This window comes from Ailuropoda melanoleuca, chromosome X (genome assembly GCF_002007445.2).
Source record: "Ailuropoda melanoleuca isolate Jingjing chromosome X, ASM200744v2, whole genome shotgun sequence".
Classification (NCBI taxonomy): Eukaryota; Metazoa; Chordata; class Mammalia; order Carnivora; family Ursidae; genus Ailuropoda; species Ailuropoda melanoleuca.
The window spans coordinates 87,081,347-87,099,380 of NC_048238.1; the positions used below are offsets into that span (position 1 = coordinate 87,081,347).

The 18,034-nt window shown below is 39.0% G+C and overlaps 1 protein-coding gene across 9 annotated transcripts in view; it reads right to left on the minus strand.

Moving 5' to 3' along the window:
- Window positions 1-15,439, minus strand: part of THOC2 (THO complex 2) — a 112,663-nt gene extending 97,224 nt beyond the window's left edge. For 8 of the 9 annotated variants that reach the window (XM_034649966.1, XM_034649965.1, XM_034649960.1 and 5 more), the window contains exon 1: window positions 15,292-15,438. In XM_034649966.1, the coding sequence (XP_034505857.1) occupies window positions 15,292-15,362 (71 nt within the window). In that variant the 5' untranslated portion in view covers window positions 15,363-15,438. Of the gene's footprint in view, window positions 1-15,291 lie in introns of all 9 variants that reach the window. The other variant, XM_034649962.1, reaches the window with a different exon arrangement.
- Between the last annotated feature and the right edge of the window lie 2,595 nt (window positions 15,440-18,034).

Here is an 18,034-nt window from a genome sequence, read left to right on the forward strand (position 1 = left end):
ATTTTATAAAAATATATCTTTAAAAGATAATACCAAAATATTCACAGATAAAATGGGAATGGGAAAATGGGTTGGGGTTATAGGTGAAACAAGACTGGCCAGCAGCTGAGAACTACCAAAGCTGATTGAGGATTTCATTAGTATTCTACTTTCTCATCTGTTTGAGATTGTTTCCAATAATAAAGTTTAAAAACAAAAAAACTGAAAATTGAAAAAAAAACTTGTATTTTAAACACCTCTTCATTAGATTAATTTAAATATCGCAAAGGATAGATACACACAATACAGTGAAAAGAGGTATGCTTAACCGGAATTCCAGAAAGGAGAGATAACAGAGCAAAAACAATTTTGAAGATATAATAGCCAAGAATTCAATTTTCTAGAACTGAAGTGAAATCCACAACTAGACACATAATAAAACTACAGAAAACCAAAGAAAAATCAGTTAACCACCTGAGGGAAAAAAAGACAACATCTTCGGGACTTCTCGACAAGAACACTGAATCCAAGAGATAGACAGATGAAAGATACATCCAAAGTGCTAAAACAAAGCATCTGTCCACCTAAAATTCTACACCCAAAAAACATAGTTCCAAGTTCCAAGAAAAGGAAAAATAAGGACTGAAGTTCAGACAAACAATAACTGATTCACACACTAAAATAAACACTTAAGGACTTTTTTACACAGAATAAAAATTATTCCAGAGAGAACTTACAGCTGCAGCAAGAAATGAGGAAGAAGTGGCAAGCAGATGGGTGATTCTACATGAATATTAACTGATAATAATAATAGTGTCTTCTGGTATTTAAACATGTGCAGTACTAAATACATAGATAAATGGAAAAATAATATTGAAATACATCAAGACTAATGTGGGTTTATGCCAAATACACGAAGTTGGTTCAAATTAATTCACCACATTAAACTGATTCTTAAAAATCACACAAGTTCAACAGATGCATAAAAGACATTTGACAAAATTCAACATCCATTCACCATTTTTTAAAAAAAGACTTAAAAAATAGGAATAGAAAGGAACCGTTATAATTTGGTAAAGTAGCAGTTCTGAGAGTGTGGTTCACAAACCTCTGATCCCCAAGACACTTTAGAGTTCTGCAAGGTCAAAACCATATTCATAATAATACTAAGACTTCATTTCCCTGTTTTGCAATATTAACATTTATACTAACCGTTCATTTCTTTTTTCTTCTTAGAGGGGGAAGGGGCAGAAGGAGAGAGAGACTCCTCAGCAGGCTCCACACCAAGCTCGAAGCCCAAAACAGGGCTCAATCTCACAACCCTGAGAGATCATGACCTGAGCCAAAATCAAGAGTCTGACACTTAACCAACTGTGCCACCCAGGTGCCCCTGCACTAACAGTTCAAAATAAAAGGAAAGACTACTGGCACCTTAGCACGTATCAAGGCACTTGCACCAAACTGCTTCACTGATTCTTCGTGATCAAGAAATCAAAGGAGGGGCTCCTGAGTGGCTCGGTCGTTAAGCATCTGCCTTCGGCTCAGGTCATAATCCCAGGGCTCTGGGATGGAGGCCCTGCATCGGGCTCCCTGCTCGGTGGGAAGCCTGCTTCTCCCTCTCCCACTCCCCCTGGTTGTGTTCCCTCTCTTGCTGTGTCTCTGTCAAATTTTTTTTTAAAATCTTAAAAGAAAAAAAAGAAATCAAAGGAAAGAGGGACACCTGGGTGGTTCAGTTGGTTGAGCATCGGACTCTTGATTTCAGCTCAGGTCATGATCTCATGGGTCCTGAGATCAAGCCTCACACTGGACTCTCTGGTCCATGGAGAGTCTGCTTGGGACTCTCCCCCTTTGCCTCTCCCCCAACCCACATGCACATGTTCTCTCTCTCTCTCAAATAAAAAAAAAAAGAAGAAGAAACCAAAGGACAGAATAAAGCCAGTCCTATGTAAGATGTCGCCAAACTATTTTTCATGACCATTCACAAAACAAAAGCCAGTTTCACTTAAGAAGGTACTTGATGGGAGTGGCATCAGCAAGATGGCAGAACAGGAAGCCCCAGGTTTTCCTTCTTCCCAAAGAAACATCAACTCAACAACAATACACATGCCAACTCCCTTCATGAGAAATTCAGAAAGCAGTTTAGAGACTCCTGTACCCCAGGTGAGCACTAAACCAACTGCATCAAAGCCAGCAGGAAAATTCATGTCACCCTTTCACCACAGTCCCTCTTCCTGGCACAGCACCACACGACTGGAAAAAAAAAAAAAAAACTCTCAGCTCCCAAATTCCCCGAGGATGGAAAGAGAAGACTCGACTTTACATCTAACATTCTGACTTGGGGTAGGGGCTGCCTGAGGAACTAGTTTCTTACCTGAACATCTTGGAGCACAGACAGGACCGTGCATACCCTAGGTGCCTGAGGCCTGCTGACAACAGAAAAAAGCTGGGTGGCAAGCTACAGGTTCAGAGAATCCATAGTACAGCAAACAGAAACCAATGCAGCTCAGCAATCTCTCCCTCAGGGGAGAAAGAGTATCCAACATTCCAGCTTTTGGGGGACTGCCTGAAGAACTGGTTTCTGTTTAGCCTGACCTAGGGCAATGACAGCACCCAGCCTACTCTAGCTGCCTAGGGACCACCAAGAACAAAAAAGAGCTGGATGGTATGCTGCTACTTCATAGGACCCAGAAAGGACAACAGATGGACACCAAAAGATACAAAAGAGTACAAGCTTCTGGAAAAAAAGAAACTGGAAAATTCCTTTAATGTGGAATCTACAGACATAAGTCCAAAAGACACATCCACAGAAAAGGTTTGAGAAGCTCCCAGAATCTATAGCCAGGCTTATTTTTTTTTAAAGATTTTTTATTTATTTATTTGAAAGAGATAGACAGCCAGCGAGAGAGGGAACACAAACAGGGGGAATGGGAGAGGAAGAAGCAGGCTCCCAGCGGAGGAGCCCGATGTGGGACTTGATCCCGAAACACCAGGATCACGCCCTGAGCCGAAGGCAGACGCCTAACGACTGCACTACCCAGGCGTCCCTATAGCCAGGCTTATTGGTAAAGGCCTTTCCCTGTACTAAGCAGGTCCATAAAGACTGGGAGAGAGGAGTGTTTTTTAAATACAATCATACAAACAACAAAATTTAAAAGAACATAAAGAAACAGGGAAGATGGCCCAATAAAAAGAATAAAATGAGTCTCCAAAAACTGACCCTAAAGAATTAGAGATGTATGAGTTACCTGACAAAGAATTTAAAATAACCATCATAAAGATGCCCAATGAGCTCAGGAAAATGATTGCATGAATAAAATGAGATTTTCAACGAAAGAACAGAAAATGTTTAAAAGGAACCAAACAAATTTTGGAGCTAAAGAATGTAATAACTGGGGCCCCTGTCTGGCTCAGTCAGTACACCATGAACCTCTTGAACTCAGAGTTGTGAGTTTGAGCCCCATATTGGGCATGGAGCCTACTTAAAGGAAAAAAAAAAGACTGTAATAACTGAACTGAAAAAAAAGAGATTCAACAGCATTTATGGATAATCACATGCAAAAGAATGAAATTAGACACTTATCTTACATCATACAAAAACCAACTCAAAATGGATTAAATACATAAATTTAAGAACCAAAACTGTGAAATTCCTAGGAAAAAAACACAGGGGAAAAGCTTCATGACACTGGTCTTGACAATGATTTCTTGGATGTGACAACAAAAGCAAAAACAGACAAGTAGAACATCAGGCTAAAAATCGTATGCACAGCAAAGGAAACAATGAGAATGAAAAGGCAACCTATGGAATGGAAGAAAATACTTGCATACCATATATCTGATAAGGGATTAACATCCAAAATATATAAGGAACATCTATAATTCAATAGCAAAAAAAACCAAGCCAATTAAAAAAATGGGTAAAGAACTTGAACACATTTCTCCGAAGCAGACATACAAATGGCCAATAGTTACATGAAAAGATGTGCAACATCACTTATCAGAGAAATGCAAATCTAAACCACAGATATCACTTCTGTAAGGATGGCCACTATCAAAAAAACAGAAACAACTGATAAAGGAGTTATCCAAAATATACAAAGAACTCTTAAAATTTAATTAAAAAAACAACTTAAAAACGGGCAAAAGACCTTAACAGACGCCTCACCAAAGATATACAGATGGCAAAATAAGCATATGAAAAGGTGCCTTACATTATATGTCATCACAGAAATGCAAATTACAAGGAGATACCACTACACACCTATTAGTATAGCCAAAATCTGGAACACTGCCAACACCGAATGCTATTAAGGATGTGGCACAACAGGAACTCTCAATCATTACTGGTGGAAATGAAAAATGGTACAGCACATTTGAACTGTTTGGTGGTTTCTTATAAAACTAAACACACTCTAACGTTATGATCCAGCAATCTCACTCCTTGGTATTTACCCTAAAGAAGTGAAAACTTATGTCCACACAAAAATCTACGCACAGATGTTTACAGCAGCTTTATTCATAATTGCCAAAACCTGGAAGCAACCAAGATGTACTTCAGTAGGTGAATGGATAAACTGGTATATCCACACTATGCAATTATTCAGTACTGAACAGAAATGTGCAATCAAGCCATGAAAAGACATGAGGGAACCTTAAATACATATTACTAAGTGAAAGAAACCAATCGGAAAAGGCTATATAGTGTATATTTCCAATTATATGACATTTTGGAAAAGGCAAAACTATGAAGAGAGTAAAAAGATCAGTGGTTGCCAGGGGTTGGGGGTAGCCAGAGAGATGAACAAACAACACAGAGAATACTCAGGGCAGGGGAAATACTCTGATACTATAATAGAGGATACGTATCAGTACACATTTATACAAGCCCACAGAATATCAACACCAAGAGTGAAGCCAAAGGTAAACTATGAACTTTGGGTGATTGTGATGTGTCAACCTAGATTCATCAATTGCAACAAAGGTACCACTCTGGTGGACAATGTTGAAAATAAAGGAGATAGGTATACATGTGTGGGGGCAAGGGGTAAATGGGAAATCTCTGTACCTACCTGTCTATTTTTCGGTTAACCTTAAACTGCTGTAAAAAAATTAATTCTTTAAAAAAAAAACAGAAAATAGCAAGTGATGGGGAGGATGTGAAGAAACCAGAACCCTCGTGAATTGTTGGTGGAAATGTAAAATGGTGCCGCAACTATGGGAAACAGTATGGAAGTTCCTCAAGAAATTAAAAATAGAACTACAGGGGCACCTGGGTGGCACAGTCGTTAAGCGTCTGCCTTCGGCTCTGGGCGTGATCCCAGCGTTCTGGGATGGAGCCCCGCATCAGGCTCCTCTGCTGGGAGCCTGCTTCTTCCTCTCCCACTCCCCCTGCTTGTGTTCCCTCTCTCGCTGGTTGTCTCTATGTCAAATAAATAAATAAAATTTTTTTAAAAAAATAGAACTACAATCCAGCAATCCCACTTCTGGGTATTTACTCAAAAGAGTTGAAATCAGGATTTCAAAGAGGTATTTGCACTCCCATATTCACTGCATATTATTCACAATAGCCCACAGGTAGAAACAACCTAAATATCTGTCAACAGATGAGTGTATAAAGAAAATGTGGCATATACATATAACCAAATATTATTCAACTGTAAGAAGGAATTCCTGTCATATACTACAACACAGATGAGCCTTAAGGACAGTATGCAGAGTGAAATAAGTCACAGAAGCATAAATACCGCACAATTCTGCTTATATGAAGTATATCTAAGGGAGTCAAATTCATAGAAGCAAAAAGTATAATTTCAGTGGTTACCAGGGACTAGAGGGAAAGAGAAATGGGGAGTTGCTATTCAATGGGTATAAAACTTCAGTTACACAAGATGAAAAAGATCCAGAGATCTATTGTACAACATTGTGCTTACCTTTAACAATATGGTACTGTTCACTTAAAAATTTGTTAAGGTTGATTTTGTTATGTGTTTTTATCTGTAATAAAAAAATGTGCTTGATGAAGTAGTAAAAAATATTAATTTAATTAAATCAGGAGCCCTGAGAACACATCTTTTTTTTAAAAAACATGTATTTTAATATTCTATGTGACAAGATGGAAGGTACACATAAAGCATTTCTGCCACACACCAAAATACTATAGTTGTCTCCAGGAAAATCACTTAAGCAACTGCTTAAATTGTGAGCTAAGTTAGCTGCTTTTTCATAAAACGCCATTTTTACTTGAAAGAACAACTGACAAACAATGGTTATTCAGACTTGGGTCTTTGGCAGGCTTTTTCTCAAAAATGAACCAACTGAGCCAGTCACTTCAAGGAAAACAACTGAGAGTATCTGTTGCCAATGATAAAATGTGAGGTTTCAAACAAAAATTCAAATACTGAAAAACTTATAGCTGCCACCATGGACTTGACTAGATCCCAATTCACAAAAACTTTCCTGATTAGTTCAGTGATGATACTAAAGAATGTGGGATTTTTTTAAATTTAATATACCGTGTCAATATTTGGAAGAGCTGCATCATTTAGTGAACCAGTATTTTCCAACTGACCAATGCATGATGTTGCAAAACAATGCATGGGTAAAAGTTTCCAAGTAAAAGACAAATGCATTTTAATTTAACAAAGTACAAAAAGTTCACTGATGTGGTTTTGGATTTGGCATTGCAATAAACCATTAAGAAACTACCACTTGACAAATTTTGACATGATACCAAAGAAGAATATCTACAATTATCTGAAAAGACTATTAAAATTCTCCTCCTTCTGCCAACTATTTATCTGTGTGAGGCTGGATTTTCTTCATATACATCATCCACAACAATACATTGCAAACCCTACTTCATAGCACACATAAAAATCAACTCCATTTAAATAAGGCTTAAAAATGAAAAGCAAAATAATATGTTTCCAGAAGATCATACAAGGATATGTTCATTTGCCTTGGAATGGGGAAGACTGCTTAAACACAAAAAACTACTAATCATAAAGCAAAAGATCAATAAATTTGACATTAAAACAATAACTTCTGTTCATCAAAAAATCACCATCTTAAGAGTGGAAATGCAAGCCAAAGAGTAACAAAAGATATCTGCCACATATATAGTACAACCCACAAAGGACACAAATACAGACTATATAAAGAACTGCCACAAATCAATGAAAGAAATGTAAACAATCCAATAGAAAAATGGGAGAAAAAATATAAAGAGGCCTTCCACAAGAAATCAAAAATCCAAATGGCCAATAACATATAAAAAAATGCCTACGGGGATGCCTCGGTGGCTCAGTCCATTAAGTGTCTGCCTTCAGCTCAGGTCATGATCCCAGGGTGTTAGGATCGAGTCCCACATCGGGCTCCTTGCTCAGCGGGAAGCCTGCCTTCTCCCTCTGCCTGCCACTCTTCCTGCTTGTGTACTCTTGGCGTGCACTCTCTCTCTGACAAGTAAATAAAATCTTTAAAAAAATAAAAATTAAAAAAGATGCCCATGAAACTATTAGCCCCAACAAAACACCATTACATAGATACTGACAAAAAACTTAAAGTCTGACAATATTAAGTGTTAGCGAGGATGTGAAGCAAGGTGAACTCTCATACACCTGCTATTGGGAGTGTATTTTGAAACAGTTTCACAGTTTATAGGAGAGCTAAAGTTAGTCACAATCTAGAACCCAGAGATTTTCTACACTTCAGTATATATCCCACAAAAACACATGCTTATGTACACCAAGATACTTGTATAAGATGTTTCTATTGGCACTGCTGGAAATAGCTGAAAATTCAAAACAGCAAAATTGTTCATCAACAGCATAAGAGATAAAAAAAAAAATTGTGGTAGAGTTATGCAATGGAGCATCTTGTAACTATGAAAATCAAAGAATGGCAAATACTTGCAAAAATATCAATGGATCCTAGAGACATAATGTTGAGCAAAAGCAGCCAGATACAAGAGAATACACCCTTTATGATCCTATTTATAGGAAACTGAAGAACAAACTTAAGCTTATAGGGTGGTAAAACTGTAAATAAAAACAAGGAAGAGAAAACCATAAATGTCAGGATAATGGTTACCATGGAGAGATAAAAAGTGTGCAATCTAGAAAGGCGGTTGTCTTGACCTGAGTGAGAGTTACATGGGTGTGCATATTACACCGATTCTTTAAGCTCTACATTTAAGTTTTATGCAATTTTCTACATTGTTTTAATTGCACAATTTACAAAAAGAAATATTCTTATTACAAGTTGCACAAGGCTCTAAAAAAAAAGAAAACCAAGGAATGCGAGTTTTTAATTTTATGTCTAGCAATCCTTTTTCCGTAGTCAATAAAACAAATAATTTTAAGACTTCTAGAATATCACTCTATATCACGCCTGAAGTGAAATATGCCACATTACGATCAGCCACAGAGAGATTATCTACTTTGCAGATTATCTATGCTGTACCAGCTCGCCACTCTTTTGATTATTTCAATACTTCATCATCATGATGAGCCAAGTAAGGTTGTTTAAAGTCAATAAAGTAAACTCTTCTTGGTCAACAATTCACATGTAGGTCTCACAAAATTATCTTCAAAGTCAAAGAATAAAAAGGCCTTGCCAATCGAGACTAAATCTGCATAGTTTGAAAATCTCATTTAGTTATTAGTTTCTTAACCAACTCCTATTAAAAAAAACGAAAAGAAAAATTTTCAGAGAGCACATTATAAATGGTAAAATAAACTGATTTAAGTTTGACCCCAAGTACTTTCAACTACTTCCCTGAAGAACGAGACAGGCCCTCCAATGTGTTGAGAACAGTGGTTAAGCTTTTAATTTCTCAAAATGTTAAACCTACCACAAGCTTATCTGAAATATAAAACAAAATCAATCTTCCTTCCAACAAGCAACACAGAAATATCTGCTTCAGACCGGCATCAGAAAATGTAACCTAAAAATGTCTACCATCTAGCTCTTTTTTGTTGAGAGTAAATATGTAAGAGAGTTGGGTGCCTGGGTGGCTCTGTCAGTTAGGTGTCTGCCTTTGGCTCAAGGCATGATCCCAAGGTCTGAGATCAAGCCCCATGTTGGGCTCAGGGAGCCTGCTTCTCCCTCTCCCTCTGCAGCTCCCCCTGCTTGGGCTCTCTCGTTCTCTCTCTCACACATAAATAGTAAAATCTTAAAAAAAAAAAAAAGTATATCAAGATCACTTCAATATTTGCTATAAAGTATTAAAACAATTCCTTATGGTTCTCACTGTCCCCAAAGGTTCAAATCCCTTTAGAAAGTAGTAGTAGGAAACACTGGTTTTTGACAGAAGAATGGAATGGAATGGAATCAAGTAACTCATTTTTCCCTTTGTATCCAGGCTACTAAAAAGCAAGGTCAAATATTCTTTCTCATGGTGAACATATTCGCATATTCACATTTTCAGCAGCTTCATTTTCTATTTGTTTTAATAAGCTTACAGCATGTCTTTCACAATAATCCTTCCAGTGGGGAGGAGGGAATGTCAGTGTTCCCACCTCATCCCACCTAATCTAATGGTACAGCCATTGTTACATAATTTTAAGAAATAATTAAAACATAATTCCATCTTGTCAGTCACAAGGCCATAAACATACTCATTAGAATGTAGGTGATAATGTCATCATGAACTATTAATTAGCATCTCAAAGATTTGTTCAAATTGTGTAAGGAATCACTGATGGTTTATTATGATAAGGCAATTCACCTGCATAAGATACTTTTATTTCCCTAGTATAAAACAGTTCTTCCCTAGTTGGAGGAGGAAACTAAACCAATTGCTAAGAATGTTTCCCCAATCAGTAGATTTCTCCATGCTCTTCTCCCTAAGTAATTCACTAACAGAAGATCAATCATAAAGTATCCTTTATTTTTTTTAATATTTTTATATTAGTCACCATACAGTACATCCCTGGTTTTTGATGTAAAGTTCGATGATTCATTAGTTGCGTATAACACCCAGTGCACCATGCAATACGTGCCCTCCTTACTACCCATCACCAGCCTATCCCATTCCCCCACCCCCCCTCCCCTCTGTAGCCCACAGTTTGTTTCTCAGAGTCCATAAAAAAACAACTCTGGGTGGCTCAGTCGGTAAAGCGTCTGCCAAAGCTCAGGTCATGATCCCAGGGTCCTGGGACCGAGCCCCGCTCAGAGGGGAGCCTGCTTCTCCCTCTCCCTCTCCTTCTGCCGCTCCCCCTGCTTGTGCTGTCAAATAAATAAAATCTTTTAAAAAAATTGTTTCTGAATGCTGCATGTCCTACCACACCCATTAAACAGTTTTAGTACTCTATCCTAAGTTATAAAGGAAGAAAAAAACAAAACTACCTTCAGCAGTTGCCCGTTTTAATGTGGCTTAAAAAATAATCAAATATTCTGCCTCAATCTAAATGATTATTTTACTCCTCTCATAACCTCCAAATAATTGAGTTTGCCAATTTTTCCACTTTTAAAACAATCTGGTGCCAGTTTTTCCACTTTTTAAACAATTTGGTGCTATTTTGGAGATGCTGTCTCAGGTCTCTGAGAACAAAGACAGAAGAGAATCTACATTCTGTCAAAGATCTGTGAAACTTAAACTGAACGTCTTAATTTCTTCCAAGGACTCAAGTATTTTGTAAATAGTTCTTGAGTATTTAGCTTTCCACCTTACTTGAACCCATTTTCCAGTAAAAAAGGAAACAGCACAAGCCTGAGCTACTTGATTCATGGGCAACATCTCAAAGTTGGCTTCACATATAAAACACCAATGTCGACCTGTGCTTCAATTAATTCTTAAAAGCAAAACAACAAAAAAGGCTAAATTTGGTGAAGCAAAGTACTACCTCTACTGTCATTATCAGAACAGAACTACAACACAAAAATGAAATATTGGGCGTGCAGTTTTATCTTGAAACATGCATTTATGAAAATGAAAATATTCACTTATGAGGAGGAAAGGGAACAGGAAATGTTTTAAAAAGAACAAAGGTTCCTGCACACAAGTACATTAATAGCACTCTCTCTACCTTAATATTTAAACACTGCAGAATAATTTAATTTTTCTAACAAAGAAAGCAATAGCCTAGAAAATCTCCTGATATTGCTACAACATTTTTTGAAAAATGCATTTCTCTTACCAGGAAAAAAGACCAAGACTTATTCTTAACTTGTGAATACAGGTCAAAATGAGAAAATAAATGCCAATGAAAACTAAAATATGAATAAAAGGCTTCAGATAAAGCTTCAGCTGAATTTATATATCTTTTGAAGAAAAAAAGACTCAACTACCAAGACAAATCTCTTTGAATGATTATTTGCCATAAACTCCCTCCTCCTACCTCCCTCCAAAAAATTCAGGTCTGACAACATTAAATGAACGTCCAAATGCACTTAGATAAGTTCCGGAAGATGTAAAATCATTGGTAGCAGCAGAAGAAAAAGAATGGCAAGCAAAACATCTGGCAATTAAATTTTAAAAGCTTATTATAACTACTAATAATTAATAAGGTGAGATTTAACCAGAATTTCTAATTGATATGTAAATTTTTAAAAATAATTAAGTTCTTTGAACAAATAGATAATATTCAACAAATATAAATATTTCAAAATTAGACAAAGTATGGACATGAGGCTAACATCTTCAGATTAAGACCTTGGAAAATAAATCCTGCATTAAGGCTGCTTGTGACACAAAGAAATGCTGAGTTCACTGTGTTAATGATTTCTACTAATAACAAAATTCATCACTGGATCTACCAGTACATGCAGGTTTATTAGCATAATCATGGCAAGTTCTATGCTAATATGAAGTCGTCAAGAAACTAAAACTCTAATTCCAAAATTAAAGTGATTAAATCCTTATCTTTTATACGTGGCAGAATTCTTAAGTTTGCATTTAGATGTGAAACTTGTAAGAATAGATCTAAGTGTTACTAGAAAAGACCCTTAATAATTATGCTTTGGTTGTCCTCCTTTGTCCTTTTGGTATCTGTGGGTAAAGATCACTTTAAGAGTTCTATAATTTATCATTAAAAACATAATCGGTATCTCTGGAAACAATAGGTTAGCTAGGTATGTGACTGACCATTCAGACAAGCAAAATACAGTTTGTTTCTTTTCCCCATAATTACCTAACAAAGCTCATTCTTCAAAGCCTAGACTTTCCATCTTAACATAGCTGCTTTTCACGAGGCACAATTAAGAAACTGCCCTCTCTGAAAGTTACTAAATCCCCCATACGTATCATGTGTTGCTTTAACACTATGTGGCTGAAGTTGACTACAACTCCAAAAATATACTGATAGGAAGTGACAGACAAGAAATGAACTAAAAACCTCATGAAATACATCATGCATTTTTCTTAAAAAGGTAATTTTCAGTCAAGTTAAATCTCATCTAATTTATCTTGTTAAAAACTAAAAACCCACCCAAGATATTATCTTAAATATTGGTCATATTCTAAAAGCCAAATCTATATATGGATTCACTAATAATTTATTGGCACATTACCTTTGTTTTTAACATTTCCAGTTACTGGTTTATGTTTAAGAGGCTCTGTTTTCAGACAAAGGAAAGGATTTTTGGTAAAATATTTACAACACTATTCATTCTAATAAAATGAAAATGCCAGATACAAGAACTCTCAAGTTAGACTATATGCAACAAAGTTTTGAAAGAGGGGAAAGAGGTCAAATAAATGAAGACTAAGTACTGGATGGTGATGTGTTTGCCTATTTAAAATATTTCGTCATGTCATACAACTAACACCTTACGCTCTCTTCATATAACAGAATACGATTACAAAACTGACTACACTGGGGCGCCTGGGTGGCTCAGAAGGTTAAGCGTCTGCCTTCAGCTCAGGTCACGATCTCAGGGTCCTGAGATGGAGCCCCAGGTCGGGCTCCGGGCTCAGCAGAGAGTCTGCTTCTCCCTCTCTCTCTGCCTCTCGCCCTGCTTGTGCTCTCTCTGTATCACTCTGTCTGAAATGAATAAATAAAATCTAAAAAAAAATGACTACACTGATTTGGATCTACGATAATTCAAACTACATTCCTCAAGCCATGGAATAACTACATACAAATAAGCCCTAACAACAGTTTTGAAAAAGCTCTTCAGGAACAATACAGGTAGCATGGATCATGCAAATATACATAAAGTGAATCCAAAATCTCATTCTGATGAGGTATTTCAACCTCCTACATCACTATTTTTCTCCAACCACTCCCGGTAAGATGTCAAGCAGAATATCACCTCCTAGCCCTAATACCACTCATTCTAAGGTGAAAGTAATAACAAAAAAACTGTCAAAAACAGCTGGAAGGAGGAAGCCCAGCAATCGACAAAGATGACAGGCCCCAAATAACTAAGTAGGTAAACAAAACAATGAACTGTTTTATCAGTTTGGGGAGGTTATCCTAATCTAACATAGATGAAAATGATGGTTTGGTTAGGTAACCTCCCATCCTGCCTTCCCTGCACACAAGGAACTTAATAGCTATTTGTTAAATAGCATGTACAAGGATCTGGAAAATGTTCCTAACAGTTAAAAATGAATGTTTATCTAATAGACTTCTCACTTAATAAACCAATAAGCCCTCACTCTAAGCATATGCTAGAAAAGCTAGGGGGAGAGGGAGAAGGAGAGGGAAGGGGGGCACGGTGGGGGGCGGAAGGGTTGAACCAAAATAGATATGAAGCATACTCCCCACTTTTCAAGGGTCTCTCAATTCGTTAGAGTACAAGAGAGTACACAGGAGAAAGAGTCAAAGACCAATTAATTGCTAACCTGAGTGGTACGGACTTTCTAAGAGCAAGAGCTGTCCAGAGAAGTTTAAATACCTAAAGATTGGAGTAATAATATTACTTTTAATAGGTATCGCTTGAGCACTTACTATAAGCCAAGTGCTTTACAGGCATTATTTAGTCTTCACAACAATCCTTTGAGTACTTATTAATCCCAATTTACTCAAGGGGAAACGGTCAAAGTGGTTAAGGAACTTACCCAAGGTCACTCAGCTAGTTAAGTGGCTAAGACCGCCGCTTACCCAGGAAATAACAATTCTAGAGCTCACACAGTTAAGACTTAGTAAAGCAGCGCGAGTGCGCGCGGAGGGGCGGGGGGGGGAGGGAGACGCTGGCAATACTACACGCGCAAGATCGGGCAACGCATTCCCGGGTTTCGTTCGAAGTAACGAAGTTCCAAGGATTCGTTATCTTTCGCGCCAGCAACGGTAAACTGACTTGGGGTGGCGGGGCGACGACGACCGCAAAAATGGCTAACGAGAGTTAATCTCATACAATGTTGAGCTTTAGCTAATAAAGCGATTCAGAGAAAGAAATTAGAAATAAGTTATTTGTTTTTGAATCTGGGGTTTTGCTACATAAACGATTTCTTTCTTTCCGAGAGAGCGGGAACTGAAATTTTGGGCGAGGAAACCGCGGGTATGGCAAATTACTGTTTTCTGTATTACCGGGGGGAAAACAAGTTTTATGACTAAAGGAAACGCGTTATTCCAGGTACTCGAAAACCTTGGAGAGTTGCCAAAATTAGTTGCAGTCCCAGGACAAAATGGGGTTTAGGAAACATTTAATGACGAAAGTTGAATCAAACCCGAAATGGCTCTAAAGTGAAAAGACGGAGTAAAGAAAAGCCGGTAGGTCTTCGGGGAAAGCGGCAATCCCAGCTACACTTCTCCCACGGCCAGTGGCGCCGCGCGAGGCCGGGACAATCCGAAAGACCGCTCCCCGGGAGGAAGAGAGGTGCCAAGCGGGGCTCTTCGCGACGCCCCGGGCATCGCGGCGGCAGGCGGAGAGGAGGGGAGGGAGTCGGGACGGTTCGCCCTCCTCGGACTTCGGGCAAAGGAGGCGTCGGGCTCCAAACTGCAGAGTCGAACGGGTGCAGAGTGAAGAAATGGGACAGAGAGATGGAAATTCCGACACCCCCCCCCCGGCGCGGCCCCGTAAAGAGAAAGAAGCCAAGTGAGCTCAAGCGAAGAGGGGGACAAAAAGAGACGGAGCGAGAGCGCGGGGACCCGCAGGGGCGAAACGGGAGTTCTGCTAAGAGACTAAAGGAAGACAGCCTACGGCGGGCAATGGGGATTTCGGAGAGGCCAGAGAAGGAAGGAGGTCGGCGACAGTTACCAGCACCTCTCCTCCCCGAGTTCGAAACTCCTAGTCAACCCTCCACACCCGCCGCCCGGATGGGGGAGGGGGCACATCTCCCCCCCACAACCTCTCCCCACATGGGAGAGCACGGCTGACGCCCGGGCCCGGCCCGGCCGTGCGCCTGCCTCCAGCCCGGACACTCACAATTCGCCTCTCCCTGATTTCTCCCAGTTCTTTATCCACTCTACGGGAACCACCACAGTTGCGGCCGCCATCTTCCCCTCACTAGTAGCAGAGGCCCGGATGTGTAGCACGCGAGCGAGGGGTCAAAGGGGAGCACCGCCCACGGGGAATGCCGGGAGCTGCGAGTTCGGTTTTCGATTTCCCGCCCCACTTTCCTCCCCACCCGCGGAAACCCGAGGCCTTGCCTCCAACCAGGTGGCTGAGAACCATGGGTTCCTTTGCAGAGTGACTACGCGGACCGCGCCCTCTACAACCCTTGCCCTAGCTTCCCTTTAGAACAGGAAAAAAGCCATCCCCAGGCCGTCTCATAGCCCTTATCTTCTTCCATAGTGTATGTACTCCAGGCCACTAATTCAAACATGTATTTTTAAAGCGCCTAGTATGTGCTAGACACTGGGGACAGAGAAGCAGTAAGCCATTGTGCCTACCCTCAATGAGCTCACAGTCTGTGGGAAAGACAAACATAAGCAGATCAATTACAATACACCCTACTAACTGCTGAGACAAAACAAATTAATCAAGAAAGAAGTAGCCATTTACTATGTGCTAGACATGCTAATACAAGGGACGCAAGCAGAAATTGACCCCTGCAAACACTTGCCGCCGCCAGTGCTGACACCCTACTGTAATCAGCCTCTGTCTCTGTAACCTTAGACAAAACTAGGGGGCGCAATTACCATAAGAAACAACTTGTTTACATTACAGAGTCTCAAAGTATCTCCCGACAAGATACTACGATTTCGAAGGCGAAATAAAAACTACAGTGGGAAAACATGGCGGACACCGTCCTAGTTATAAAAATCAGCACGCCCAGAAATGGGCATCATGCGCCTCCTGATAAGGTGCTAAAAAAAGCACTGACCAATTTTGTAGCATTCATGACGCCAAAATTCACATAACACGAATTTAATCATGAGGGAACATCAAACAAACCCATAGAGGGACAGTCTACAAAATTACTGGTTTGCCCTCTTCAAAATCATCAAAGTCACTAAAGACAAAGACATATTGAGGAACTCCTCCGGATTAGTAGGAACAACAGACATGACAACTGATCCCCAGCCAGAAAAAGAACATTTTTCTTTTGCTAAAAAGGGTATTATTGGCACAACTGACAAAATTTGAATATCTATAGATTAATAATACTGTATCAATGTAAATTTCTTGATTTTTATACTTGTACTATGGTTATTGTGAAAGTCCTTCTTTAAGAAAATACTCGCTGGAGTATTTAAAGATAATGGGGCATTATGTTGCAACTTACTCTAAAATATCTCAGAAGAAAACCGTAGGATGATTAAGCAAATGTAAAATATTAACATTTTAGGAGTCTAAGTGCAGGACACACAAAGATTCTCTGTTCTATTTGTGCAACTTTTTAAAACAAAAAGATTTTAGAAGTAAGTGTTTGGCAGAAATTTTAGAAAATATAGGCAAACCAAAGAAAGAAATCCTACCACACATCTGCTAAGGTATGAACTTTAGAACTAGTAGTATCTTCTAAATTTGGCAATTTTCATCAAATGCACCAGGTTCATTTGCATTGAAAAGCTGTTGGAGGGATAGGCTGTATTCAGCAACTTCTGGGGAAATGCTACGTTGTTCATGATTGCTGAATTTCATAAGCTATATCTAGACTCCTAATGTCCTGTCTGATTTTGAAAGCCTAAAGCCAATAATTAGAAAATACACACCGTTTAGTTTCAATGGCATCTGCTCATGAAAACTCTTTGTCATTTCAAGGAGGTCCAGAGATAGGAGTGCCCCCTGATCTTTCCATTTTTCATTATTATGGATTTTTCAAGTGTCAACAAAAAGGTATAGTGAATCCTTGCTGTACCATCATCCTCCCTTAAAGAAATGTGAAATCGTTATTACAGGATGGCATCTGTGATACAAGAAACACTATCCTGCTGCTTATGTATACTTCACTATATAACCTATAGCAGTGGATACTATCCACAGTTGAGTCCAGATAATTCTTTGCAGAGGACAGGGAGGATTCTGTGTATTGTAGAGCTCCCCCACACACACCAGTTGTTAACAACAGTCTCTCCAGACATTGCAAAATGTCTCCTGCAGTGCAAAATAACCCCTGTTGAGAGCCACTGACAATATTCTGCTGTATTGTGGTTTACCTCGCCACTTTATCACAGTGATTTCTCCTTCCAAACGCTGAACTGTGTGCAGTATGCATACTACTCAGCATGCCACAAATGTGGTATGACCTGACTGCAGTGATGCCCTTTGAAGCTTTGATTTTCCCTTCTCCCAGAGCCTGCAGAACTATTTTTACAGGTTATGATGACTCCTTTAGGAATTCCTGAGAGCTAATTGGCTTTTTGCTCTATAAGATTGCAAAGCTATCATATCTTTTGCATCTTTGCTGTTGGCTTGCCTGTTCTTTGCTATCAGAGTCTGGTATTATCTCAGCAGCTGAGAATACTGTTCCCTGGTGATCTCACTGGCTCCCAGGTACCAATGGATGAGGCAGGGACTGAGGTCTGTGGTGAAGGCTAGGGATTGGGTAGTTTCAATGCTGACAGTCTGATCCACGGAGTGATCGTTTAATTTTAGGTCACTGTAAGGTCAAGAAAAACAAGACAAAATAAATAAAATAATCAAAGAATGATGCAAAAACTGTACCCTTTGTGGAATTGTACCTTAGAATGCTGAGTATTGGTAATGGGTTTCTATTAACTAA